Source organism: Gigantopelta aegis, chromosome 9 (genome assembly GCF_016097555.1).
Source record: "Gigantopelta aegis isolate Gae_Host chromosome 9, Gae_host_genome, whole genome shotgun sequence".
Taxonomy (NCBI): domain Eukaryota; kingdom Metazoa; phylum Mollusca; class Gastropoda; order Neomphalida; family Peltospiridae; genus Gigantopelta; species Gigantopelta aegis.
The window spans coordinates 3937444-3965383 of record NC_054707.1 but is presented as its reverse complement, the minus strand read 5'-3'; the positions used below and the strand labels follow the sequence as shown (position 1 = coordinate 3965383).

Sequence of the window (27940 nt, the reverse complement as noted above, 5' to 3'; positions counted from 1 at the left end):
TTCACAAAACGACCTGTTGTTGGCATGAAAAACCCCCACCGAATAAACCCCCCCCCCCCCCCCCCCCCCCCCCCAAATCTATGTCATATGATTCTGGTACACAACACAAATCCCTGTTTTCACAAGTATGTCATCAAAACTGGTTCTTGTTGTTTCTGGCACCCACAGCAGCTAGACTAAGCAAGTTCAGAGCAGCTTCCTCTCGACTTTTTGTTGGCGTGTTGGGAGCTGGCTTCAGCGGCGAAGTTAGACACAGCACACTCCCACCAGGCACTGTGGCAGTCTGCTGTTTCTCCGAGATATTGTTCATGTTTGGTGCAGCCAGTGATTCCAGTTTACTCGTTGGTACAACCTGAAATGCTGCACCTCCCGAGTTGGCCAACACCATTTTCTGGTGCATCGTAGTACTGCTAACACTGGTTTTAGTAGGACACCTGTAGGATCCGGGGTCTACTGCTGATGTAGACTGCAGATGCAAAACTTTACTTCCATCAACCATACCAAGAGAAAACGTTGAATCTGAAGGCACTGTGTTTTGTTTGTGACTTGCAGCAAGCATCACCTGTTTAGGTGGGAAGGCAGATGAAGTTCGATTGCCATCCCTAGAAGGGGGAAGTTCCTGTGTCGTCCCTTTTTGTGGATGATTTAACACATCTGACATCGTTCCCACAACTACTGCTGAACACAATGATTTTCCAGAATTGGGTGAGAAAGAATGAACTTTATTTTGTTCAACATCAAAATTCATCTCAGCTTTCACAGTGAGTAGGTTTTCACTTTGTTGGGTTATTCCTTGAGAAGTGTCTCCCAGTTTGTGCACAGAAGTATTAACAGCACTTGAAGACACTGTATGGGTTGGTACTGGCAGCTGAATACCACTGGAAGGAGAGAAACTGGTAGCACTGGTCTTTTTTACAGGTGGCACAGTCTGGACCAATGATGATGACGGCGCTCGCACTGTTAGAACCTGACTGCCCACCTGAATGGTTGCCTGGGGCAACACTTTAAGGACACCTTGATGTACAGTGACTGGCACACCCTGGGCAGTCATCAGCTGGCCTCCAATGTTAAACAGCATAAGTTTTTGTTGTTTGGTGGCTGAAGATTCAGCAAGTCCTGTACTCGGCACATTTGGAGAAACCATTGACACAGCAGCCATGTTTGGGACATTAGAAATCGATGTTAAAGCATTTTCAATTTTGTTATTGTGGGTCTGGTTTCCTAAGGATTCAGTTGATAATTGCATGTGAAGCATGTCAGATTTTGCAGGCCCGTGACTTGCTATAGGTGCACTTTTAAGTGGACTGGTATGTACAGCATCTTTTACACTTACACTGTCCACATGTTTAGCATTATGACTATGTTCTGACTGATCAGGTAATTTCATGGATGATATGCCAACATTACTACATGCTGGCAAAACTGCTGGACTTCTGGCTATTCCGGTCTGCACTGTGGCAATATCTATTTCAGTCTTGATTGGTTGTGAAATCTGTTTGCTTGTTTGAAGGAGAGCACTTGCCAAAGTTGGGTGGTTTGCTTTGGCATTAGGTGGTTTCAGATGTGGTTTCACGTCTGGGAGTCCTTGTTTGGACTGGTTAGACCCTACAATTCCACTACTTGAACTCACAGTCTGTGGTTTGGATAATGATGTCCCAGAGGACACGGGTTGAAGGTTTCGATTCAAAGAAGCAGGCAAAGTTGAAAACGATGGAAACAGAAATCTGACACTGGCGTTTGGAAGTGACGGACTTGGCGACACACCAACAATGTTCAGAGGACTCTGTGGGACAGTAGTCATTCCTTGCTGCAGGATCGTGTTCTGTGGTAGGTTGTATATCACCTTTTGTACAGGACTTTGTGGAACTGCTAACTTTCCTAGAGGCAACGGAGCTATCTGACCTGTCATAAGCTGTGGATTGAGGACCAGTCTGGTTGGTTGAACAATTCCATCTTTCTGGGGTAAGATCACTTGACCTTTTGACAGAACCCCAGGTTTATGTGAACTCTGCTGAACTGGTGACGTCTGCAAGTGCTGAGCTGTCAACAAAACCGGATTCTGACCTGGGGTCAGCTGCTGAAGTTGCTGACCACACGGAAATACAAGTTTATTAACCTTATTAGTTGCCACACACGGGGTTGAGAGTTTTACTGGTGTCGTGACTAGTTTTCCTGGAACAGGCACTTGAGGTTGTGCATCTGCAGGGAAAATCTGTCTTACTGCAGAATTCAACATGTTTTGTCCTGCAGGAGGTGAAGTCATTGGAGATGTGGACACAATCATGCCACCTTGTAACAAGGTTTGTCTGATGTTCTGCAAGGGCAAAACAATCTTCTTTTGTGTGGCCCCAGTAGCACCAGGTTGGTTAACAACCACGGCTGGGATCATTGACGGCTGCTCGACTTTCTCCACCTTCAGTCCAAGTTGTTTAGAATCCCCCGAAACCACGACACCCTGCCTTTTTGGACTGGCTCCCAGCACGATGTTTGCCATCTGCCCTTGTTGCCCGGCAACAATCTGCTTCATCAGCTGAGCCGCTGGAGTACCCGGAGGAGATACCTTCGATGACAGTCCAGTTAAAACAGCGGTCATACTGTTATCTGGAACACCAGCTTTCTGGACTTGTCCCAGATTAACATTGGTCAAAGTGAATCGTTTCCCGTCTGGTGATGTAATGGTGCTTACTTTCTGTGGAGCAGACAGGATGTTTTTATTCGTCTGAGACTGTGACTTTAATTTAAGAGCTGCCGAAAGGGACTGCATAACAGCCGGTGATGCTAAAGGAGACTGTAATACAGATTCAGAAACAGAAGATAGCACTGCTTCACCTTTCTTGTTTTGACTTGATAATGCTGTCTGAGCTGCCACAATGGGTTTATGACCCACAGACTGAACAACAAATGCTTTTGAAATGGCCTCTGGTGACGAAATATTCACATGTTGTGGTGACACCGGAAACTGGACTGGTTTCGCTGATGTTACTTTAGGTCCAGATGGGGCTTGCACTTGATTTGCTGGAATAATGAGCCCCTGTGGTGTGAGATAGCCCTGGACCACACCTTGTGAGGTGAGGACGGTCTGTGGAGTTCCTTTCAGAATAACATTCTTCTGAGATGATGCTGCTCCTGCTCCAACTGTTCCCTGAACAAGGAACGACATCTGTGATCCTAGTGCCGATGATGTTGGTAGGACAGTCTGCCCCAACAGAGGTGCCGTTATGTCAGAGCCTGCTGATGTCGACGACGAGACCAAAGACTCCAACTTTGGCGTCACAGTGATGGGACTCTTCATCGCCTGGATGGTTTTCGTGACGTTTTTCCGAAGGTTGATGGATGGCAGGGTGACAGGTGCCGGTATTTTGATGTTCACTGTTGGGAGGGACGTGTTCACTGACGCCATCACAGATTTTATCGCTGTGTCGATCGCCGACTGTTTTATATTTTTCACAATAAAAGATGACTGTCCAGTGCCTTGAACACCTGCAACTGTTGGTGGATCTGCATCAATGTTCAGACCGTCACCACCAACATCAGATGGCTGCACCTTTCCATGGGCTACACGCGTTTCCAGCAGTTCTTTGACAGTAATGTTGTTGGCGTACCTCTGCTTGCTGGGGGACAGCATGGGCATGTTTGCAGAAAGCATGCCCAAACTATTAGCAGCAGACGATGATGATGTGATAGTGTCAGACGCAGGCACTTTAAATGGAAATGAGGATGTAGGTAATGTAATAATCTGGTCTTGTCCATCATCTCCATCTATTGCTGTAGTTGAATTTTGGTTATTTAAAGACAGATTGGTGACAGCTTGACAAGACTGGACTGACAGAGACTGGTGTTCAATCTGCACTGCAGTTGCTGCCTCTAAGGTTTGCTGCTGAAGCCCTTGCTGTATGGGTGGAGACATCTGTTTCACTGGCGCCGTCAGCAAGATCGTTGTTGCACCGCCTGCAGTTTGAATTCGCATAGCTTTATTCTTCAATAGCTGTTGGAGGACTCCGGAAGGTAGCGTATTGAAATGCAATGTTTTTTGTGATGTAGCTGTTGGTTTTGTAACAATATGTATCGGAGTACCGATTGAATTATAATTGCCTCCAGGCGCACTGGCTTGCATAGCAGATGCTGTAACGGGATCGTTTTCACCACTGACTTGAAGTTTCCTCACACCTGCTTCCCCAGTCATAGAGGCTGTTGATTTCCTGATCGACAAGAGACTCTGAATAACAGGATGAGAACTCTGTGTGACAGATGTATTTTCCAACACTTGGAATCTTTGCCCTCTAATCGTAGATGAAGACAGAACAGCTTTTCCTGTGGACGGGTTGACCAAAGACATTCGTAAGAGCTGACTCGCAGAAGCTAGGTTACGAGCAAGAACCGATCCTGAGCTGCTCTGGAATTCACCTGATGGTACAACATTACCAACAGATGAAGTCAGCTTCTGTTTCATCAGTATATTGGGTACGTTGACTGGCAACACCGATTCTTCCGATACCTTTATCAGTTTCCGCTTCTTGCAAAACTGATCTTCTGTGTTATTTGGAATGACTCTTCTTTTCCGCAGTCTTCCTCGAGAACTGACATCAAACTCGTAGTCTTCTGGCAGAGAGGTTTCTGGTGTCTTCTGTGGTAACGATGTCGACTTTCTGGGACTTTTCTTTTCTTTGGTTTCCACCTCAGACATCTCACTGCTGTCATCATCATCACTGTCCGATTGTCCCTCGTCCGATCTGTCCGTGTCCCAGTCCTTAAGGGTCTGAAACACAATCAGGATTAATGTAAAATTAAACACAGAACTAGATGTAGAACCAAATATGAGTAAGATCAGGTTTAACACACTAATTCAAGACTCGAAACTGACAGCAGGCAAGAAGCAAATACTGGTCAAAATTCACAATATGTTTTCAGTTTCACAAGCAGCTATTGCTTTGCAACTTTTTTTCTAAGAGAATTCCATATATGTCAAGAATTCTTCATTTTGAAAAGTAATAATATATATTATATTAAGATCTTATTTGTGTTTGTCTAAAGTTTTCCACATTTCTGTAGAAAAAGTCACACACAACATCAAATGTTTCACACAAAGACCAAAGACATTCGTAAGAGCTGTTGTGTCACACACAACATCAAATGATTTGTATCCCCAAAATAAAAACAAGAAACACAATGTGAATTCATTTTTAATGTTTTTTTTATCCCATTATACAATTTTATGTTTTAAAAAATCAACCAAAACAAGACAAAAAGAAATTGTCCTCAGACTGTACCAAGGTTCTCTAATTGAAACATAGAGGAGAGCACAACTTTTAATGATTAATTTCATTACGTTACCTCTTGCGGCTCTTCTTCCTTGTAATTCTCAAACTCTTTTCTCATCTTCACCCGAGCGCGTCGAGTTGCCTGACACAACTTCGTCTCCCACGGTTCCAGTTCGTTCAAGAGGAACAGAAGTCGCTCATGCAGTTCAATGACACACCGTTTTCTTGGTGGTGGTTTAACCATCTGAAAAGAGAATACATAGAAGTATTAAAATCCTACTAATCAATCCTAACTATATTAATAAAGGTGTGGTATTTGGTACTAATCAAGTTAGTAACTTCACAATAAACAAGTCGGTACCCTTGACATTTATTTTGTGCTTTTATTTTTCAATCCTAATCCTAATTCAATGGGGAAAAGGATAAAATCATCAAAACTTTGAACAATTTTATTAAAATAACTCAAGAGTCAGTGTGATATATGGGTCATTGCAACCCTGTGGTGGGTATATAAAAAGCTACCTCCCATCTCCCCATATGTGATCGAATCTAGAAGAGACCTAATCTGCATTTGGAAAACCCAAGAAGCAACCAGCAAAAAGCTCCCCCAACACACACACACACACACACACACACACACACACAATATACAGTGAAACCTCTCTGTAAACCGGAATTCCCTCAAACCGAAAATTTTTTACGGTCCCTTTTAAATATCTGTACATAAGAGAACCTCTCTAAACTGGATACCTCTCTAAACCAGACTTTTTACTTGGTCTCGAGGGTGTCCGCTTTAGAGGATTTCACTGTATTACCTTTCTTCCTTTCCTGACACTGACTGGTTCTGGTTCGGCGAATTTGTCACACATTTCTCGAAGCTGCTGTACATTCTCCACTATCAACTCAAAGTGTCCAACAACAGGGACCTGTAAAAAACCATGAATATTCACACTTGGAATAAACAATCACAGCTCTAATGTTCTTCTGAAGAGGATTTTAACAATGTAACAAAATCTAAACATATATATAACTTGAAAGATATTCTGAATTTTATATATTTTGAAGACAAAGTAAAAAAGTATTTTTTTATTTATGGGAAGTAGATTATATTCCAACTTTTAGCTTCTTTTAAAAAATAAATTTCATGTTTTAGGCAGTTTATTGGGTTTTTGCGAGTTTGAGACAGCTTTGCATGCATAAGAAATTAACTTTCGGCAGTGAAATCTTTGCTTCTCAGATTTCCGGATGGAAATAAATATTAGAAATTGATAAGCAGTTCTAAAATTTAGTCTCAAAATTAGATTTGTGAAAAAAAAGTTTAACAGCAATGTGGAAGACTAGAGACAAATTTGGATAGAAACATAAGATTAACATTTTATTGAAAATCAAGAATTTTAGATTTATCTGAAGCATTGCCGAAATTAAAATGGAAAGTAAAACTTGGTTGTGAAGATGATAGCATTATGATGAGAGGCATTTGTAGCCAGCCTGCTGTCAGTTTCAAGCCTTGTCAACGTTAGTTCATTTGATAAATATTATCTCCGTCAGTGGGCCCATTGGGCTATTTCTCATTTCAGCCAGTGCACAACGACTGGTGTATCAAAGGTTGTGGTATGTGCTATCCTATCTGTGGTTTATTGCATATAAAACATTGCTACTAATGTAAAAATGTAGATGGTTTCCCCTCTAAGACTATGTCAAAATGACCAAATGTTTGACATCCAACAGCTGATGACTGATACGTCAATCTGCTCTTGTGGTGTCAACTAACAAAACAAACTTTAACTTTGATAAAAATTACATACTATTTCTTCTTCTTCATCTTCACATTCCTCTGCATTTTCCATTTCAGTGACGTCATCCTGCTTCTTCTGCTCTCGTACTTCGTTATTTAGACCACTGGCACATTCTTCTTTCAACTCTTTTGGTTGGACATCTTCGTTTGAATCAGTCACTCTTTCTACTTTCAACTGTTTCTGTGTATCCTCGTTCATCGGACTCTCACATTCTTGCTTGACTGGACAACGGACGTCACTATCTGATTCAGTCTCACATTCTTGTTTCATCATCTTTTGTATTTCATTATGTGCTTCAGACACACATTCTTTCTTTACCTCACAACTCACGACACCGTTCACCGTGGAGCTCCTCTCCTGTTTCACGTCAAGTTTTACACACTTTTGCATTACTTTTACACTTGAATCCACCAACACATTCGAGAATTCATCGACACAAGATTCTTTCTTCATTTTCATATCGCACACTGCAGTTTTTAAATTTTCTTCTTTATGATTTGACAGCTCTGGTTTTGACAAACAATCTTCTGTATTCATCATACATGTTCCATTTGTTTCGTCTTGACTTGACTCTAATTTTCTTTGAGGCAAAGTTTTCAAAGTGTCGCCATTAAAAGAATTATGTGATGCATAATTCATAGTGGAATTTGTCTCTGGATGGTTTTCTCTTTGGTTGGTGTTTTTGTTAATATCTGAACCAACACCATTTCTTTCTTTCAAAGTCAAGGATTTTTCAGGTAACCCTGATGATACATCAGATGTCTTTTTGTCGGGTTCCAATATGGAAACACAAGAATCTGTTTTATATGCCTGTTCATTATGACTAATCTGTGAAGTCAAACCTTTATCACAAACTTGCCCCCCTCTCATCTTAATATCCCTGCTGCCACTAATATCTGAAGAACAATCCATTCTCTCACAATCATTTGCATTCACACCGTCGACATTCCCTCCATTATCACATGCATCAGAGGTTATCTCCCTTTGATTACAATTATGCTTTATGTCACTCTCAACTTTGTCAGCACTATTGTCTTTTCCAGAAACAGTTTCACCATTCTTTACAATGTCTGCAGAATGTGAGACGTGGGCATATTTACAAGATACCTCATTATTAAAGTTTGCGTCCTTTCTTCTATCACATATTACACTTGCTTTACGATTCTCCTGTCTGACGCTTTTTCGCAGAGTCAAGTCTGAAGTGTCAAGTTGATAATTTTCTAGCAGATTGCTGTCATCTGTGACCTCAGTGCTGTCAAACTGTTTCAAGAGTTTCCTTGCTAGTCCCCGTCGTGGCACACATTTCCTTCTACAGGACCGAGCAGACCAATTACTGGACAAGGATGACGTGTCTGAATCGACATCGTTCACCTCGGGTGTGGCAGTCAGCGAGCGTGACGGAGCTGCAGAACACACTTCACTGATGTCCTCGTCCTCTTGGGTGGGTTTCTTCTCAGGTGTAGCAGTCAGAGAGCGTGATGGAGCTGTGGAACACACTTCACTGGTGTCTTCAGTCTCATCATTGTCCGAACATTCTTCTTCTGGAATGGCTTTCTTTACCTTTTTCACCTGAACAATCAAAACAAGAAGAAGAAATTGTGTTGATGATAGTTCCAATATGGCTGACTAATGTGTCAAAGAGGCTGCTACAGCTCAGTTAATGTGTAACTTTTTATATTGATGTCGATTATCAATTCACTCGTCTATTTACCTTTGTTTAACACCCAGTTACCATTGTATTTGCTGCTGTGCTGGTGTGTCACTAAACATTCGTTTATTCCCAGCTCAGAAAATATTCTTTATACTTTATAACAAATGACACATGTTTTGAGATATGCCTTCCCACCACCGTCCACTTTTTCAAATAAAGTTCACAGAGTATTGAATTTCAAAGAATATATGCTTCCTATCTTGATGCCGATTTTCAAAAAATCTTTTTCACATACACTGATAACTTTAACATATGCATATCATACGCATTCCCAATAGGTTAAAATTAACCTGGTTGTAAGATATTAATATTTAACATAAACCCAATGAAATCATATCTTTTATTTGTTTTGGCATAAGCCTGTTGCATATTAAATTAACACAAATCCTATCTGCAATACCAGTGATGAGGTTAAAGTTGAGAAGAATAATACCCGGGTTTTGGCAAATAATTGCTAGTGGTAAGATACCTGATTAGGACGTTTTCTGCGACCGAAATTCCCCGATGATCTTTTCTTCTTTTTAACAGGTGGAACATAGTCTTCCTTGTTGGTGCACTGAAATATATAACATCAATTCAAGTGAGGAGATAATAAACTGATCCTCATTTACAACTGAACAAACGTAATTAACCGGCCTCAGTGGTGTCGTGGTTAAGCCATCAGACATAAGGCTGGTAGGTACAGAGTTCGCAGCCCGGTACCGACTCCCACCCAGAGCAACTTTTAACGACTCAATGGATAGGTGTAAGACCACTACACCCTCTTCTCTCTCACTAACCACTAACAACTAACCTACTGTCCTGGACGGACAGCCCTGATAGCTGATGTGTGTGCCCAGGACAGCATGTTTGAACCATAATTGGATATAAGCATGAAAATAAGTTGAAATGAAATGAATCTAATTATACTGAATTAATAAATCCAGTGTAACTCAAATGTGTTATTGGAGGAGAACTTACATCATGTTCACCAATAACAAAGAGCTATTCCGTCAGTAACATTCAACACCTCGGGAGCTCTGTACTGGTTATAAAATGACTTAACTGTTACAGTAAAGCAATCAGGGATAACTCCGGGTGAGAAAACTAATTTTATTACACCCCCATTTAATCTTACTATTATAGTAATAATTTAAAAGACAATTCTGACCGTGCAATAAAATAACCCATCTGATTGAACATATGTGTGATACAAAATCTCGCATGCATATTACGTGTTCACCCGAGTGATGTCATGTCCCTAGCCAGGACTCTAAGCATTCCGTCAATTCCATAAAATTCAACCAACTTTCCGGATGAAGCTAGCTGTGTTATTTAATTCACTTTTATCAATCATAATTTAGAAAGGCGGTATGTAATAAATACAGAACCATATACCAGTTGTTTTTGCTTTGTTATTTATTGCATTTGTTTATAATGCACAAAATGTATACTACTCGACCGCTACACAGTCTCGTGGTATAATATTAGTGCACACTATAAACTTATGCAATAAATAAGATGACAAAACAACTGGTATGTGATTCCTTCTATTTACCACACATCTGTTAAACTTTTAAAAATGGTTGAAACCCACCTTTATTTTCCAACAAAAATATCAATTATTACATGAATTGTTTTTCACAAATTAAAATAAAATTTACCAATTGTGTTTAAAATGTACCAATGGCGAATTTGCCGAGTGGCATAGCTAATTCTCGGAGTAGCTGATGGAACACTTGGTTGTCTGCTTGACAATCTTAAACTGTAATTTGTTTCTTAAAACTATAAACTTCTTTTTCAAAGTACCTGTGCCCTTGTTTCTATGCAGTCTTCTTCATCTGGTTCAGGCAGTGGTGCCTGTCTGTAGATTCGGACATCGGCGCCACAGAACTGGGGAAAGTGCAGGTACGAATATCCCTTAGCATCCCAGCCTAACACATACTCGTGCTGGTCAGCTGGAGGCTGGAACTCGATCGCATCACGCAGCGACTCCTGAACTTCCTGAAGAAACAGAAGAAATTCACTTACAGAATCATATTAATAATTCAAATATTTTGATAACTGTGGCTAAATACATAATGCACAAACCAGAGATTATTATATGGACATAATAATGAAAGCTACTTTTTACACAAATGAAAAAGTCCAAAACAGATTTGTTCACCTCCTATTTTTCATTGCAAATTGAATGGTCAAAAAGAAAGTTATAAACTAAAACAGAACCAAATGTCGAGAAAGTATGAGCACACAAGTCTAGTTACCAGGCAGTGATCACAGAGAGTCTTCATAATCCACACTTTGCGGTAGAAACTAAGCTCATGGAATTTCTTTTTCAAAATAGGATTCTTTTTCCCTGAAATGTCATAAATAATTTAGGTTTTTTTTTTACATCACTGAATATATAAAATTTCTGAAAAATATTAAATTATACACATTTTAGTTAATATATTACTCAACACAAGTTGAGGGTCAATAGTTTATTAGACCATAAATTTAATATCACTGTATATAAATTTTTAACACGTCAACTATAAATTGAGTGAAAATTATGCACATGCAGTACCAACTTGCTGCTAATAGAAAAATGCAACAGGTTTTCTCTGACTATGTGTCACCAAATGTTTCATATCCGTTAGCTGATGATTAATAAATCAATGTGCTCCAGTGATGTTGTTAAACAACACAACATTATCAATATTAGATATACATCTACTCAACATATTAAATTTTAGACACATAGTATCATTAACATGCTATTTGTTTGACACTGTAAGTAAGACTATGAACTCACCAACAACATCAAAGTAAAATGTATCAATTCCAAGCTTGCTGGATGCCTAAAAAGAAAATAAAAAGAAAAAATCTTTAATGACAAAGAATCTTAACAAACCAAATACAATATTTTTTAAACAGATGAAGTTAAAAAAAATATTTATATACCGTATATTGCCGTGTATTAGCCGACTCCTTGGATAAGCCGACCTCTTAGTTTGACCCTAAATATCTAGTACAAAATCATCTGCCTTGTGTATAAGCCGAAGTCATCTTTTGTCCAGCTGTATGTTGTATCGACATGTGCTTTTCTTGTTCATTACATCTGTTTTTCCTTTAATTATTACAAACACGGTAATCGCGATCGCAATCAATCATCAATGTGGCAATGCTAACATCTACCATGCCGTGAAAAATAATTTAGAATTGATAAAGCATAACAGGAAAATAAATAATTCAAGCTGTAACAACATATCACTGCACATAAGTAATTAATTTATTCACTGGACAGCAAAAAGTAAAATCATTGATCTGTGAAAGGCTATGGGTCTGATCAAAATTTGTAAGTCACGGTCGGGAGTATTTTAGATCGAAATTTTATGCTCCAGTTTGTTGCCTCCGTGTATAAGCCGACTCTCTTCTTTTGGAAAGTGTTTCTAGACTTCAAATGTCGGCTAATACACGGCAATATACGGTAATAAAAACTTCACAAATAAATAAAGTGAGCACATACATGTTTTTGAAAAAGCAGCATATATATATTTGAAGCATTTCTTCAAAAATTAAAATCACCAAATAAAAAGATTAAAGACCAAAACGGAAATCTAGAACAAATGTGAAAAAAAACGTAATAGCATCAAGTCGAAATTAAATTTAAGACAACTTTTTGACACTCACCACATAAATGTCTCCCTTGGCGTCATCTAAAGCTTTATACCAAAGGGACATCCTTGCCATGAGTTTTTCATTCCATACAGAATATGGCATAAGGGTTTTCTTGTCAATTCTGGAAAAAAGCAAGACTTAGTGTTATTAACTGATAAGGCCAGAAAAACTATAAAATTAAATATGTTCCATTAAATCAAATCTAAAACATAATTCAAAATGTTTTTGAGAAGTAATCTTCCTTTCTTTCATCAAAAGCTAGAAGTACAGGGATTTATTCCGGCTTTCTTTGGTCTGAACATAGGCCCCTTCCCCAAAGAAAGTGGCACTAAAAATGCCCAATTTCTGTACAAAAAATTCAAATTAAATTATTTCTGTTCTTATAAATTAATTTAACAGTGCTGTACCGCATCATTCAGTGGCCTGAAAACATTTCCCCAAGTGTGATTTACTTGCACTAATTTTCCATGGGACGATGGTGATATATCCTGGGAAAATCCCTGAAGTATAAAAAGTATACTGATGGAAAGAAATAAGGGAACACCAAATTTAATTTACTACTAGAATAGTAATGGCTGTATTTCATACCATGTTGTAATGTGGGATTGAATGTCTGTAGTGTTGAATGTGCTGCCTATATGTTCCCAGTCAATGTCTGACAATATGAAATGATTTTTGATGTAGTCATTATTTAATTGAAATATAAATATGAGATCAGTAAACATTTAGTATATTGACAAGTTTGATCAGCAGTGTGTGAAATACAAAATACTTTATAAGTGTCACTAAACACGATTTTCCGTATGAGTTTTTTTAGAATGTATCTATGACAACGAAGTTGAAGACATTTTTAACTGTAAAATACATGTTATCTGGCAGATATGAGGTTTGCCTTTCATTTCTTACCCATCTTCAAACACCAGACTTTAAAAAACAAAACCAAGCTTGTACAACTAAGTTCTTTACAGTACATGCATTTGCATATAATTTGTATGTCATCAGAAGAAAACATTATCTGTAGTGTTAATTTCAGTGGATCCAGTTTGGATTTAGCATGCAAGTTATCACCATGGATCAGCTAATCAGATGATGTCTGTAAACTGATGTTCAGCACATGTTTGTGATATCACAAATCTCACATTTTCCTCTTAAATAGTAGTATAAGAAAACAGAACAATTAGCCTACTCACTTGGTTCTCTGAAACGGTGTACTGAGAAGTGACGTCATCATCCACTGCAGGGTGGACGACTGCTTGACCATGGCGAAACATCGCTCCAGCTCAAACTGAGTCACTTCCAGTAGGTTCAGTGGAGTCTGACACAGGAACAGAAACAGACCGATCTGTGGAAGCTGAAAATAAAACAAAACATACTTTCAAAACTAGTCAATTAGGGGATAACTATGTTGTATTATACCATTTGTGGACATTATTGATGGTTGTACAGTCACAAATTGAGTTTTACTGGGGACGTTCAACATTGGTATTTTAAAAGTAAGTATGTTCAACTAAACAGCGGAAAATAGCATATGATTATGTAAATAGGCTCTTGGGGAATCCTGCAAATTTCTGAAACATTAATGCTGGTTTTACTGTCACAAATAGGTATGATTAGTCAATCAAATTCTGTGTTATATGCAGAGTGAATTACAATGATTATAAAGACTTTGTAAAAACTTCACCTCCGAATATATTTAAATGAAAGTAGATTGGTAAATCAGATTTAAGATTGGACTTGTTATGTATTGGTATATAACGTGTGCCAGATGAGACAGAATTCAATGCCTGTTTATATACTGTTTAATATTATATTTGATCTTATCTTACCTTATATATTAACAATTATATTATGTAATGTCATCTTGTGGGGGCATTTATATAGGCCTACAGCTTGTTAGCCAATTCACTTCATTCATCAATGGAATATAAAAATGGATTAACCCCCCCCCCCCCCCCCCCCCCCCCCCAACATAGCAATTTAAATGGCACAGATACTGCTTAAGGTAGCATCTCTGTAGAAGATGTTTACAAAATGAACAACATTCTCATTTACCTCCAACCGGCCTTGGTGGTGTAGTGGTTAAGCCATCAAACTTAAGGCTGGAAGATAACGGGTTCACACCCCGGTACCTGCTCTCACCCAGAGTCTCAGTGGTGATGCATAAGGTCACTATATACTGACTTCTCTCTCACCACTACTGACCCTAATCATGATCAAGAAAATAAATTCATATGAAAATAAAATGAGATATACCTCCCACATGGCTTTCATGTGTGTGCGATACGGGTCTGACAACAGCTCATCCTCCCAGCCCTGTAGATCATTGAGCCAGGCCTCGTTCACAGCCTTCCTCTCGGCGATCTGATTCAGTCGTAACTCCTTCACCCGACGCACTTCCTCTTCGCGTAGCTGGTTCAGAAGGTTCGACGAATCGTGCGGAATGATCGACTTAAACCCCCTCCTTCTAATACCTAAAACAAACAGAACTTAAAATATCATTACCACAGCTGAACGGTACCTGTAGTAATCACTATATTGGAATACAGACATTTACATTTACATTAAATTTTGGGACTAATCATACATAAATGTACTATGAAAACATTAAAGATATTGGATATTTATTTTTGTAAATTCAGAAAAATATTTACCCTGGAAATGATGTTGCTTTAGTAAAATATTTTTTTAAACTGAAATATGTTCTTAAAGAATGTGGTGGTGGCGAATCTAAATACCACATACCATAGTTTTTAGCCAACCAGTATAAAAATTAGTTATTCTTATGTATTTAGTTAATTAAAGAGTAAGCCGTATCACTAAAATTATTACAGAAGCTAAAATTAACAAAGTAAATATTACTAAAGTTATTAAACAATTATAGTCCCAGCAAAAACTGCACATGGATGAACCCGGGTCAGTCTACTACACAACTCAGAGAGAAGCCACTTCTGGCTGCATGGAACAGACCTACATCAGAATCTCTGGGGATCCACAAACAACTGCCCAATTCATCACTCAGATCGGAATATCTGTATGAGACCATTTTTACAAATTTGAACGAAGAACCACCCAGGTCCAGTCTAAAAAAAACACACACCAAAAGTTAAGTTTATTTTGTTTGACACCACTAGAGCACATTGATTTATTAATCACTGGCTTTCAAATGTCAAACATTTGGTAATTTTGACATGTAGTCTTAGAGAGGAAACCTGCTACATTTTTCCATTAGTAGCAAGGGATACTTTATACGCATCATCTCACAGCCTCTGATATACCAGTCGTGGTGCACTGGCTGGAACGTGAAACAGCCCAATAGCCCACTAACGGGGATCGATCCCAGACCGAACTCGCATTAGGAAAATGCTTTTCCCCTGGGCTGTGTCCCACCCGAAAAAACACTAGAGTTATATATTGACATGTACCTCTGTTAGAACTGTTATTTGATGACCCACTGGTTGCTTCAATTGTTGTCTTCTCCCTCAAGTCTCTGCAAATTAAAACAAGATTCAATATTAAACTGAGGAACAGAAGGCAGGTTTACTGTGCACAACTTAATATAGTTAATATTAATAGTACGTCACTAGTTAGGTCAAATTTCAAAGTGTTTTCAAAACATAAATTAAGTACAGTACTGCCAAGCCTGCCATTTGTGAGGTACAGGACAAGACTAGTCATATCGTTTATTTTATTAGGTCAGTATATTTATGAAATTTAATCTGAATATCAGCATTTCTCATACTACTATACTCTTATTTAAACATAAGCACATTTCCACGAAAGTTAACATGAAAAATCTATGTTTAGAAGTAGGGTATATCTGAAACAAAACAACATAAGCTCCCATTTTGTTCAATTAATATTAAGGGAGATGTATATCAGGTGGCCAAAACAAAATGTTAACTCTACTGAATATGGAATTGGCTAAAAAGTGTAATTTTAATAATTCACTCACTGCTATATGGTTATGTGCCACATTCAGTGAAAATTGTAGGCTCATAGGCCAAATATTGTTAAAATAGCAACAGATTAAAAATTGTAAGTAAAAACATGTGGCGTCAAAAGGTAATTGAAATTTTAAATCTGTTAAGTTCTATAAGTTGCAAGGCAACCTGGGATACATATATCTTTGATTTAAAACAGCGCATGAGTAAAGTCCTTGTCTATAAATTGCAGAAACCCAGTGTTTTTTCCACAAAAATATAAATCTTTACATAATATGCTTTCACTAAATTAAAATAAAATGTGACAACTGTCTTTAAAATATGCAGCTAGCTAATTTGCCAAGTTGCAGAGCTAGTCCTGCTCAATTTTGTGTTATACAACAGGCTGTGAATTTAGCAGGATTTCATGCTTTCACGAATCCCATATTTTGGGTCAGAAGCATAAGATTATGAGAAAGAAAGAATCCCGAAATATCAATATTAAACTATTTGATGAAACTGATGGAATCCCGAAATATCAATATTAAACTATTTGATGAAACTGATGGAATCCCGAAATATCAATATTAAACTATTTGATGACACTGATGGAATCCCGAAATATCAATATTAAACTATTTGATGACACTGATGGAATCCGAAATATCAATATTAAACTATTTGATGACACTGATGGAATCCGAAATATCAATATTAAACTATTTGATGACACTAATGGAATCCCGAAATATCAATATTAAACTATTTGATGACACTGATGGAATCCGAAATATCAATATTAAACTATTTGATGACACTGATGGAATCCGAAATATCAATATTAAACTATTTGATAATACTGATGGAATCCGAAATATCAATATTAAACTATTTGATGACACTGATGGAATCCTAAAAAACTAAAATCTCCAAATTCCTAGAGTTCACCAAATTCACTAGCCCTCAGTCCCAGGTAGTGAATGTTTGGCCTGGGCTAGTGGAAATGATCAACTGAAGGGCACTAGCCAAGGCTACCGTGAGGCCTAGTGACTTTAAAAAACATTTGTCGAACACTGATTCTATGCCTGATGTTGAGACATTAACCTTGAAAGAAGAGCCAGTTTCTGTTCCAGCATCGTTTCCAGACGCTGGGCCCGTTTCGACACGTAGTGATCTGGCCCATTGTACCGAAAACAGTTCTCCAACATCTGGCGGAAGTCGGCCACAAATTCTGTAATTGTATCATACTGTCGTAGGTCAAACTTCTCTTGCACTGAAAAACATCGCAAGTTTATAGGATATTAAACAAGCTTCACTTTCATATCATATTTATGTCCCAAGTGAAATAATTTTTAGTTGTCACGAGCTTTAGAGAGTGACTGAAAATTATTTCTTAAGGGACATAAACATGATATGAAATGGTAGCGAGTTTAATATGCAATTTATTACCCACAATCGATCTTAATTTATATTATTCAACTCGTTTGGTTGACGTTCCTGTAAGGGTATAGTGTGCCAATCGATGACGTCACGAAGTGTTACGTCCCACTTGGCTTCTAGTGGGATGTATCACTTTGATATGTACCAAGATATTTTTAACCATATGGGTAATAAATAACAACTAATGCACGGAAAGAAGATGGCAAAAAATATTTCATAAGATGTCCTTCAAGATTGTAATTTGAGTTAGCTTAATTAGTAACTGGTGAGTATTTTGTTTGGTGAAGTCATTTGTATTTGGCTAGTGATGGTAATCAGTTGGAAATTCAATCGTCGAACATTGGTAATAATCAGTTTGCACCAACCGATCAACTTTCGATTATATAAAGAAGACTTTGAATTACAAGGTTTTTGAACTACTGGATAGCAGTGTTTCTGCCAGAAAGAAATTTTTGGGTATGGCGCTATGGAATTGAATGCTTCCATAGTCAACAAGTTGTTATGGGGGCCTCCCCCAGAAGGTTAATGGGTTAAGTTTAGGATTAGGGTTAAGAAAATCACACAGTAATGATACAAGTAATTAATTTTATCAAAAAGTTAACTTAAAAAAATTAAATTTGCCAAAATATATGGTTATGGCGCCATACTCGTTTTACCCTCTGACAGAAACCCTGTCCAGGGCTCACCATGTCTGTTGCCAAATTAGCCAACTGGTAACATTTATACAAAGTGCCTACAACAGGCCCTTAGACTTCACGGACCTGAACTTTTTTTCCCCATGATTATTATATCGAGTATGACTATTCAACAGAACCTAAAAACAGTTTCCAGTGGTTTCTATGATCCCAAGGCACTGAACCAAAAAAGTGTTTCCCATGAAATTTAAAATCCTTTGGCCTGCTAGTAATTTTGTATTTGGTTAATAAAGTGTTCTTTAAATTAGACACTTTTGGGTAATATTTAAGGACATACTCTACATATATGGGTAAAACAAATTGGCTAAACAACTTGAGCTCTTTCGAGTATGAGCCCTGATACTCTACAAATTGCTAATGTACACATGAAACCAATCTCCAACCCCAACATATTAAGATCAATTCCATCATCTAAACTGGAAAAACTGGAGAAACAATTATAGTGAACTTTTTTTTCACAATAATCGATTATGAGTTTTATAATCTATCATCACATCAACTAGCATAGAGCACATTTGATTAATTTGTTTTTAATTATAACTGTTCTTTATTCACTATGATTATGTATGTATATATTTTACAATTAAATCTATTCTACTTCAGGGCACAATATTTTCATAGTTGCTCTGTTCGTGTGTCGGTTATGCAACTTTAAAATATCAAGAACCGCAAATCGGTTATGTGGTGAACAATTACATTCTAAAATTAAAAGTACCATATACCAGAAATGAAGTGAAAATCAGTTTATGTTTTTGAATTACCCATGTAGCACAGAACCGAAGTTCAAGTGTTTTAAGATTAGGTAGGCCTAACTTGTCGGTTACGAAAACTATGTTCACGCAACCAAACATTCAGTTACCCAAGTATAACTCACGTGAACTGACTTCGGTTACCTATGATTTTGAAACACTGTCACCTGCTACTTAATATTTCTAATATGTTCTACTGGTTTTGTTTTTAACGATACCATTATGGCACATTGATTTATTTATTATCAGTTACTAATGTCAAACATTTGCTAATTTTGACATATATTATTAGAGATGAAATCCACTATATTTTTCCATTAGCAGCAAAGGATCTTTATATGCACCATCCCACAGACAGGACAGCACATTCCATGGCCTTTGATATACCAATCGTGATGCATTGGTTGAAATGCGAAATAGCTCAATGGACCCACCCTCCAGGCAACTGGGCTATGTCCTATGTCCTGCCCCTCCAGCCAACTGCGCTATGTCCTGCCCCTCCAGCCAACTGGGCTACGTCCTGCCCTTCCAGCCAACTGGGCTATGTCCTGCCCCTCCAGCCAACTGGGCTATGTCCTGCCCCTCCAGCCAACTGGGCTACGTCCTGCCCTTCCAGCCAACTGGGCTACGTCCTGCCCTTCCAGCCAACTGGGCTATGTCCTGCCCCTCCCCCCCCAGCCAACTGGGCTACGTCCTATGTCCTGCCCCTGCAGCCAACTGGGCTATGTCCTGCCCCTCCAGCCAACTGGGCTATGTCCTATGTCCTGCCCCTCCAGCCAACTGGGCTACGTCCTGCCCCTCCAGCCAACTGGGCTATGTCCTGCCCCCCCCCCCCAGCCAACTGGGCTACGTCCTATGTCCTGCCCCTGCAGCCAACTGGGCTATGTCCTGCCCCTCCAGCCAACTGGGCTATGTCCTGCCCCTCCAGCCAACTGGGCTACGTCCTGCCCCTCCAGCCAACTGGGCTACGTCTTGCCCCTCCAGCCAACTGGGCTACGTCCTGCCCCTCCAGCCAACTGGGCTACGTCCTGCCCCTCCAGCCAACTGGCTACGTCCTATGTCCTGCCCCTCCAGCCAACTGGGCTACGTCCTGCCCTTCCAGCCAACTGGGCTACATCCTATGTCCTGCCCCTCCAGCCAACTGGGCTACGTCCTGCCCCTCCAGCCAACTGGCTACGTCCTGCCCTTCCAGCCAACTGGGCTACGTCCTATGTCCTGCCCCTGCAGCCAACTGGGCTATGTCCTGCCCCTCCAGCCAACTGGGCTATGTCCTGCCCCTCCAGCCAACTGGGCTACGTCTTGCCCCTCCAGCCAACTGGGCTACGTCCTGCCCCTCCAGCCAACTGGCTACGTCCTACCCCTCCAGCCAACTGGGCTACGTCCTGCCCTTCCAGCCAACTGGGCTACATCCTATGTCCTGCCCCTCCAGCCGACTGGGCTATGTCCTGCCCGTCCAGGCAACTGGGCTATGTCCTGCCCCTCCAGCCAACTGGGCTATGTCATACCCCTCCAGCCAACTGGGCTACGTCCTATGTCCTGCCCCTCTAGCCGACTGGGCTACGTCCTGCCCTTCCAGCCAACTGGTCTACGTCCTGCCCTTCCAGCCAACTGGGCTACGTCCTATGTCCTGCCCCTCCAGCCAACTGGGCTACGTCCTATGTCCTGCCCCTCCAGCCAACTGGGCTATGTCCTACCCCACCAGCCAACTGGGCTATGTCCTATGTCCTACCCCTCCAGCCAACTGGGCTATGTCCTGCCCTTCCAGCCAACTGGGCTACGTCCTATGTCCTGCCCCTCCAGCCAACTGGGCTACGTCCTGCCCCATCAGGCAATATGTATTGATGATCATTAACAGAAAGTTTTATGTACATTAACAGAAAGTTTTAACTTTTATGTACATTAACAGAAAGTGTTATGTACATTAACAGTCTTTGGTTTTTTAAAATTATAGGCGAGGGGAAAATCGCACACCTCAATATGCTAAGGCAAGTGAAAAATCACTCTCCAAAATAAATAAAATAGGCAATGTAGCTCCGATTGGATTTTGTCTGGTACATCTACAAAACTGTCTATTAAACCAGTATTTCCCTATTTGTTCAACAAAGAGAAATACCAGTTTAATGACTGCATGGAAGCCACTGCCATATTTTTAATTATTATTGTTTTAATAAAAGGATCTTCCTATCAGCTAAATGAGCTATGAAAACTTGATTTTTGTAAACAGTGGAAATAAATATACTACTAATATTTTACGTGTGCCATTTGTTGAGTATAACGTGCGCTGTTTTTCACACTGGTCAGATTGAAATTATGTGTGCTGTACGAGCGCGATCACACCAGCGCACCTTAAAAAGCAAGGTCTGCATTAAAAAAAAAATTAAAAATTTAAATGTTAAGATTTGTGTCCACTGATAAACATATAAAATCTACTTCTAATTTACACTAAATGCTGATTTCCTTTTAATAAATATTATTTTGAATGTTTTGCGTGAGAGACAATTATATATATATATATATATATATATATATATATATATATATATATATATATATATATATATATATATATATATATATATATTTATCCTATAACTTACCCATGATATCCATGTCATAAACCCATGTGATAATTTACTTTATCATATAATGTCTTACATTTTAAGTGCAATCAAAGTATGTGATATTTTTCAGATCACATACTTTAAGAATTTGATAACTTTGCAAATTAGATGTAAATTAGTCGAGGACTCGGCACTAGGTTTATTGACATTTAAGCAAATGTACTTGGGTGACACTCCATGATTGACGTATGCATTCACAGTCATCAAATAAAAACATTTCAATGGCAATTTGACACTGAAAGCTGTCCAGCATTCAGAAAACAAAAAACATTAGGCATAACTTTATTTTGATGTAAAGACATCCAAAATGATGTCATTCGAGTTTGACGTCATTTCCATTCAAAAATACACCACGCCACATATTCTTACGTCATTTGAATATCTGGTAATGGCGGACTGGAATTAAAGTTGCATGTACAGTTTACAAAAACATGTTGTATTATGCTTGAGCTTATATGATAAAGAGATTATTACCCTTGTGTATTTCAGTATCGTCAATATCATATACTGTAAATCATGTAATTAATACGTCATGATATTATTGCGTCCGTACATGAGTGAACAAAAATGCGTATTTTTATTAATGCGTCAGCTAAAAGTCCACATCACATAAAAACCAGTCGTGTTGTTATTATATTGTTTGGGCTTCATCTTTCATGTTAAAAGAAGTCAGTAGTTGTTTTCACAGCTACTACATAACCTTAAGCTAATCGCATGGTGGGTCGACCAAGAAGCCCTAATTACTTAAAGTAGTGTAATTAGTATAACTACACCTTATTGTTAAGGGTATGCCTCGCACTTTTATGTGGTGATTGCTTCTAATTAATCCACCAGTAGGAATAAAAGGTAAACGGGTCGTTATTACAGGGCACAACATTTGGAACATCACTGTATTATATAACCGCTATGATATTCCAGGGAAGTGAAAACAGAATGGCAACATCGAAATGAAAGAAAGATTCTTGAAGTATTCACAAAAAGACGTTTAAGAAAAATTGGTTTTGTATTTTGTTTCATTTTTATATTAAAAAAGTTTTATTTTATTGAGAAGTATTATAGTAAAATCCTGCACATTTTTTGTATTGGGAATGAGTCTAAACAAAATGCGTCAAGTTATTATTGCGTTGATGTGTTCACCGCATTTTTCGAATTAATTACTTGCTCGCATTAATTTCATGATTTACAGTATTAGGAATAAAAATATTGTATTATGCGAGCATAATACAATTTTTATTCCTAATATATGATATTGACGATACCGAAAAACACTCTGGTAATAACCTCTATTTATTAACCCGGTTAATAATGGTATGCAAATTTACAAGGTCTCTAGGTAATGTGTTGCTGTGGATGGGTCATTTGCTTACAAGCCAACAAGACCTGTGTACCTGAGCGTAACGTTTTCAAAGATTTGTTTAAAATGCGTGACGTCAAACTAATCTGTGCTAATCATGATGACGTCATATTATTGATTGCAGCGACTTTTGTACTGTGATTTACTAAAAAATTAATTAGAATGTTATTTTAGAAGTGTTATAGGATAAATAGAATTCGCTATTCATGTTTTTTAATATGTAAAATATCAACCTTGTCTAGTTAATCGGTATTAGTCTCGGCAGAGCCTCGACAAATACCGATTAACATAGATTCGGTTGATATTTTCCATATTAAAAATACTCGTGATGAATCCCCTCTATATATATATTTTTTTTTTTTGGGGGGGGGGGGGGGAATAAATAAAAAAAATAAAAAAAAATTGGTAGGGCTTCTGTTCTTAACAAAAATGGTTGCCTGGTTGTAAACTCGGGGCCCCAGGTGTCCAGACATTGTTAATTTCTAACCCTGCATAAAATAACAAAAACGAATATGCACAGCATATATATTAACTGACCTACCATGTATGTTAAGTAACTATTTTATGTAACTACAATATCTAACACCGATATTTGTAAACGAGACAAGTACAAATGAAAATATATATGGCATATTTTAAAACATGAGCATACATGTACAATATAGTCTCTAGCCTTCATTCTTCAGTTTGATACTATAAAGAATAAAGTAAGAGAACTTAATTCTTTTTTAAATTAATGTATTAGATGAAGGAACTACTGTTATATCATTAGCTTCTTTTTCAACAGGGCTTCTAGATTATAGTAGTCTCACTCCCATGGCTAGTGATATTCAATGCTGGGCTAGTAAATAACTATATTCTGTCAAAAAAGAAATGCATAGGTGATAGGGAAAGAAGAAAAGTGTTTGATTTCACAAAATATCGGGGTTTTTTTTACAATGTTGCTGAATGACCATGTTTGTTAATGTTCCTGGAATGGGACAACATGCCCAAATGCACCCTAAAACAAATTTAACGCATGTTGTGCGACAATTGCAGGAAATCAGCATGAAATGGTCAGATTTTGGTGAATGCATGTGAAACTCGGGGAAAAGATTGGGGTAGTGTTGAGTATTTAAAGCTGCAATGCTCACAATGATGCCTCATTTCCATTTCAACGTAGACGAGTTACAAGATGCCAAGACTAAGCCTGCCGAATCGAAACATTGCAATAGGCCGCCTCCAGTTAGGTGAATCGCAGTCAGTAGTCGCACGCCACATGAACGTCCATCAGAGCACCATTTCAGGTCTCTGGGACAGGTACTAGCAATTTCAATCAGCTGAAGACCGGCTCAGAAGTGGAAGACCTTGCATAACAACTGCAGCATAAGATTGCTACATCCGGGTTCTGCACTTGCGTCACTGAACTGCCACAGCAACAAACACTGCTGGACGCATACCTGGTTTGAGAAGGGTGTCTGCACAAACCATTCGGAACTGACTTCGAGAAGCTGGTTTACGGGCTATGAGATTGTATGCTGGCCCCGTCCTGCAACGTCAACATCGTACAGGGGTGGAACTTGAGAAACTGGTGGCGAGTATGGTTCAGCAACGAGTCACGGTTCCTTCTACAGTGACGTGATGGATGACAACATGTTTACAGACGCTGCAATGAACGTTTTGCCAACAATTGCGTCGCCCAAGTTGACAGATTCAGTGGAGGGAGTGTCATGATGTGGGGAGCCATCTCATACACCGGAAGAAGTGAACTTGGGTTCGTATAAGGCAACCTGACAGCTGTACGCTACTGGCATGAAATTCTTCGCCGGCACATGCTTCCCATTTTGCATCGACAGAGAGAACTCTTTCAGCAGGACAATGCCAGGCCACATACGGCACGTGTAACAATGGATTTTCTACAGAATGAGAACATAATGTACTGCCATGGCCATCAAGATGGCCAGATCTCAACCCCATTGAACATCTATGGGGCGAACTGGACAGACATGTACGCCAGCGTGACATGGAGCCTCAGACGCTTCCACAACTGTCACATGCACTGCAGGAAGAATGGGCTAGGATTTCACATGCCTGGATTCTGAGACTCATTTAGTCTATGCCAAGGAGATGTTGTGCAGTGATTGCTGCTGCTGGTGGCCACACAAGGTACTGATTTCAGCACCCTCATGCGACGCTGTTTGGTGACGAAAACGCCTCCACTGTCGTCAGTCCATAGCAAGAACATTGTCACATACTCATGTCAAACTTTAATGTGATACGATCATACATAACGAAATTATGCCACTTTGTATTAAAGAGATAATTCCATGAATATTTCGCCTATGCATTTCTTTTTTGACACAGTATACTATTGTCATGCCCGACGACTAGTGAAATAATTTTTTGTCAAATGTTGCAATTAAGTCTATTTTGTAAATATGAATATCCTAACCCCACCCCAACCCCCAATGTTAGTGTTTTTGAGCTCTATCTCCCTCTTCAGCTGACATACATTTTGTAAATCTAGAAGCCATGTTCAAGTTTATGTAAACTAATACAAATATATTTTATAGACAGAACACATAATTCGAAATGGACAAAATAATTTAACAACAAAAATATATTTCAAGCTTATATATAAATGTGTGTGTATGTACATATTATTAATAAGAAGAAATAGTTTTGCTAATCTGTGATGTCTTGTATCTTTTATAACAACCATATAGGTTTTTGGGAATCTGTATTTATATCCAATGTATTTCCATTACTAGTGTATATAGAAAGATGTATACAGCTATAGAAATATTCCATCAAAGACTAAACCTGGTGACCATGAACGTTTTTATAAAAGATTTATCTTTAAAGGTTTAAATACATGCGTAAGATCAGATGAATATGGCTGGTTTGTGCATAGTAGTGGCACAAGTTAAAAATATAAAAACTTGAAATAATTAAAATAATTCACTGAACATCCTTCACATACTTGGACATATTTGAGAATTTTAAGAAAAAAAGTGTTTTGCTGTAAACAATCTGGTATGTACAGTTACTGTATTTTGTTAAATGCATAATAAATACGCACAGCATTTATACAACGTATACATGCAAGGTTTATACTACACAATAAAGAATTGGATGGAACTTGAAAGGACATTAACATGTTTATTCAACATGTACAAAAATAGTACAGGTGGGGGTTTCCCAAAATTTAAGGGAATTCCCTTGGAATTGATGAATATTCTGATGTAACTGGTCAATTTCTCACAGAGGAATAACGGTTCCCACGTTTATGTCAGATTAATACTTACTCTTCCTTAACCACATGGGAGACTTGACTCGTTCATAATAATCTGACAATTCGGGAATCGATGCATCGACTGCGTCTATGAAGGGCCAGTTGAAATGTTTGTTCGTGTCCGACATGAGTTCGCGCAAAATGCGTTCTCCTTGTTGAAGTTCATAGCTCATTGGAGTTCTCTCTTCCTTGACCTCAATATCTCGTTCATGCTCTGGGGTAGCATCTCGACTCTCCAAGACGTCTAGGGACATCTGGGTGCTGGGGTACTCCATTTCTGGTGCCAGCCTGTCATCCCATGATGAGCTTTTTGTGTGTTTTGGAGACAAGTCATCGATTTCGTGTTTGATGTCCACACTTGACACGTTATCACCTGTAACTTCCATTCCATACATTACAGTACTGGACACATTTGACCTCATTCAAGAATCAATTACGTGTCTTGTAACTACTGTTCCTGACCAACATATTAATAATTATTTATCATATCGGTAAAATAAACAAAAATATTGACAGTATTTCCTGAAATAGCCTATTAAATTAAAACTGGAATCGGTCACATTATCGCCACACTTTAGGAAAGTTATCATCTGGTTCCAGAAACCTGATTAGACAAACATGTAGACCTGATACGTATTTTTTCATTTTTGTCTAATTTTGTGTCACATAAACTTCAAAAAAATATTTTTTTGCTCTATCACACCTGCAAACACAACAGACACTCCACCTTGCATTCGGCGGCTGAATATATCGCGACATTTTTAACCATATAATAGCATATGCAGTTTAAAAACACATCGACGAGCGTAGTACTGTTATTACATTAGACTGTAGATCAATAAACAAAGTAATGCAAAATATAATCAAATATCAACATATATATTTAGAAATATAATAATGCTGTGTGAACTACTTTTAAAAGAACAACGACATATGCAAAATAGCTATAAACTGTCGACCTCGTTTTGATGTTTCCATTCTTTTAAAAATAATACTGCTTTTTATAATACATCATTGAATTGCCCATAAAATCGTATCTAAGTTTATTATATTACAATGTTATTTAAAAATAAAAGCAAAGAATAAATATAATATTATTAGAAAACCATTTCCGGTTGTGGGATCACAATAATTCAACATCAAGTTCAAGTCGTCATAAAACATGTAGGTTGCACTGAACAAATACAATTCCCTGGTCATTACGATGAAATCGGACCATAGTTGCCGCACAAATATTACGTAACGCTATTTTTGTCAAATTAGACACAAACACATCCATACACACACATACAAACACACACACATACATACATACACACACACACACACACACACACACACACACACACACACACACACGTGAAACAAGGCCGCCGTGACAGAGTATATATATATATATATATATATATATATATATATATATATATATATAGACAAAACTACATATATGTAGTTTTGTATTTATTACATACGCTAAATTGGA

General features: G+C 38.4%; 1 protein-coding gene across 1 annotated transcript; it reads right to left on the bottom strand.

Moving 5' to 3' along the window:
* Window positions 1-79: 79 nt before the first annotated feature.
* LOC121381983 (uncharacterized protein KIAA2026-like) lies at window positions 80-27125 on the bottom strand. The gene is made up of 14 exons (XM_041511434.1): window positions 26471-27125; window positions 17429-17597; window positions 15827-15891; window positions 14658-14875; window positions 13595-13755; window positions 12417-12525; window positions 11539-11584; window positions 11009-11100; window positions 10554-10748; window positions 9235-9321; window positions 7064-8623; window positions 6074-6184; window positions 5332-5502; window positions 80-4756 (listed from the first exon to the last, which is right to left on the bottom strand). The coding sequence occupies exons 1-14, from the start codon at window positions 26877-26879 to the stop codon at window positions 134-136; spliced, it is 8016 nt and encodes a 2671-aa protein (XP_041367368.1). The 5' UTR covers window positions 26880-27125; the 3' UTR covers window positions 80-133.
* Between the last annotated feature and the right edge of the window lie 815 nt (window positions 27126-27940).

Excerpts from the sequence above, each read along its gene's own strand:
- LOC121381983 (XM_041511434.1), bottom strand. The coding sequence starts at position 26,879 with ATGAGGTCAAATGTGTCCAGTACTGTAATGTATGGAATGGAAGTTACA. Across the intron at positions 11,101-11,538 it reads ATTTTACTTTGATGTTGTTG|GGAAAAAGAATCCTATTTTG; the intron begins GTGAGTTCATAG and ends ATGACATTTCAG. Across the intron at positions 4,757-5,331 it reads AGGAAGAAGAGCCGCAAGAG|ACCCTTAAGGACTGGGACAC; the intron begins GTAACGTAATGA and ends ATTGTGTTTCAG.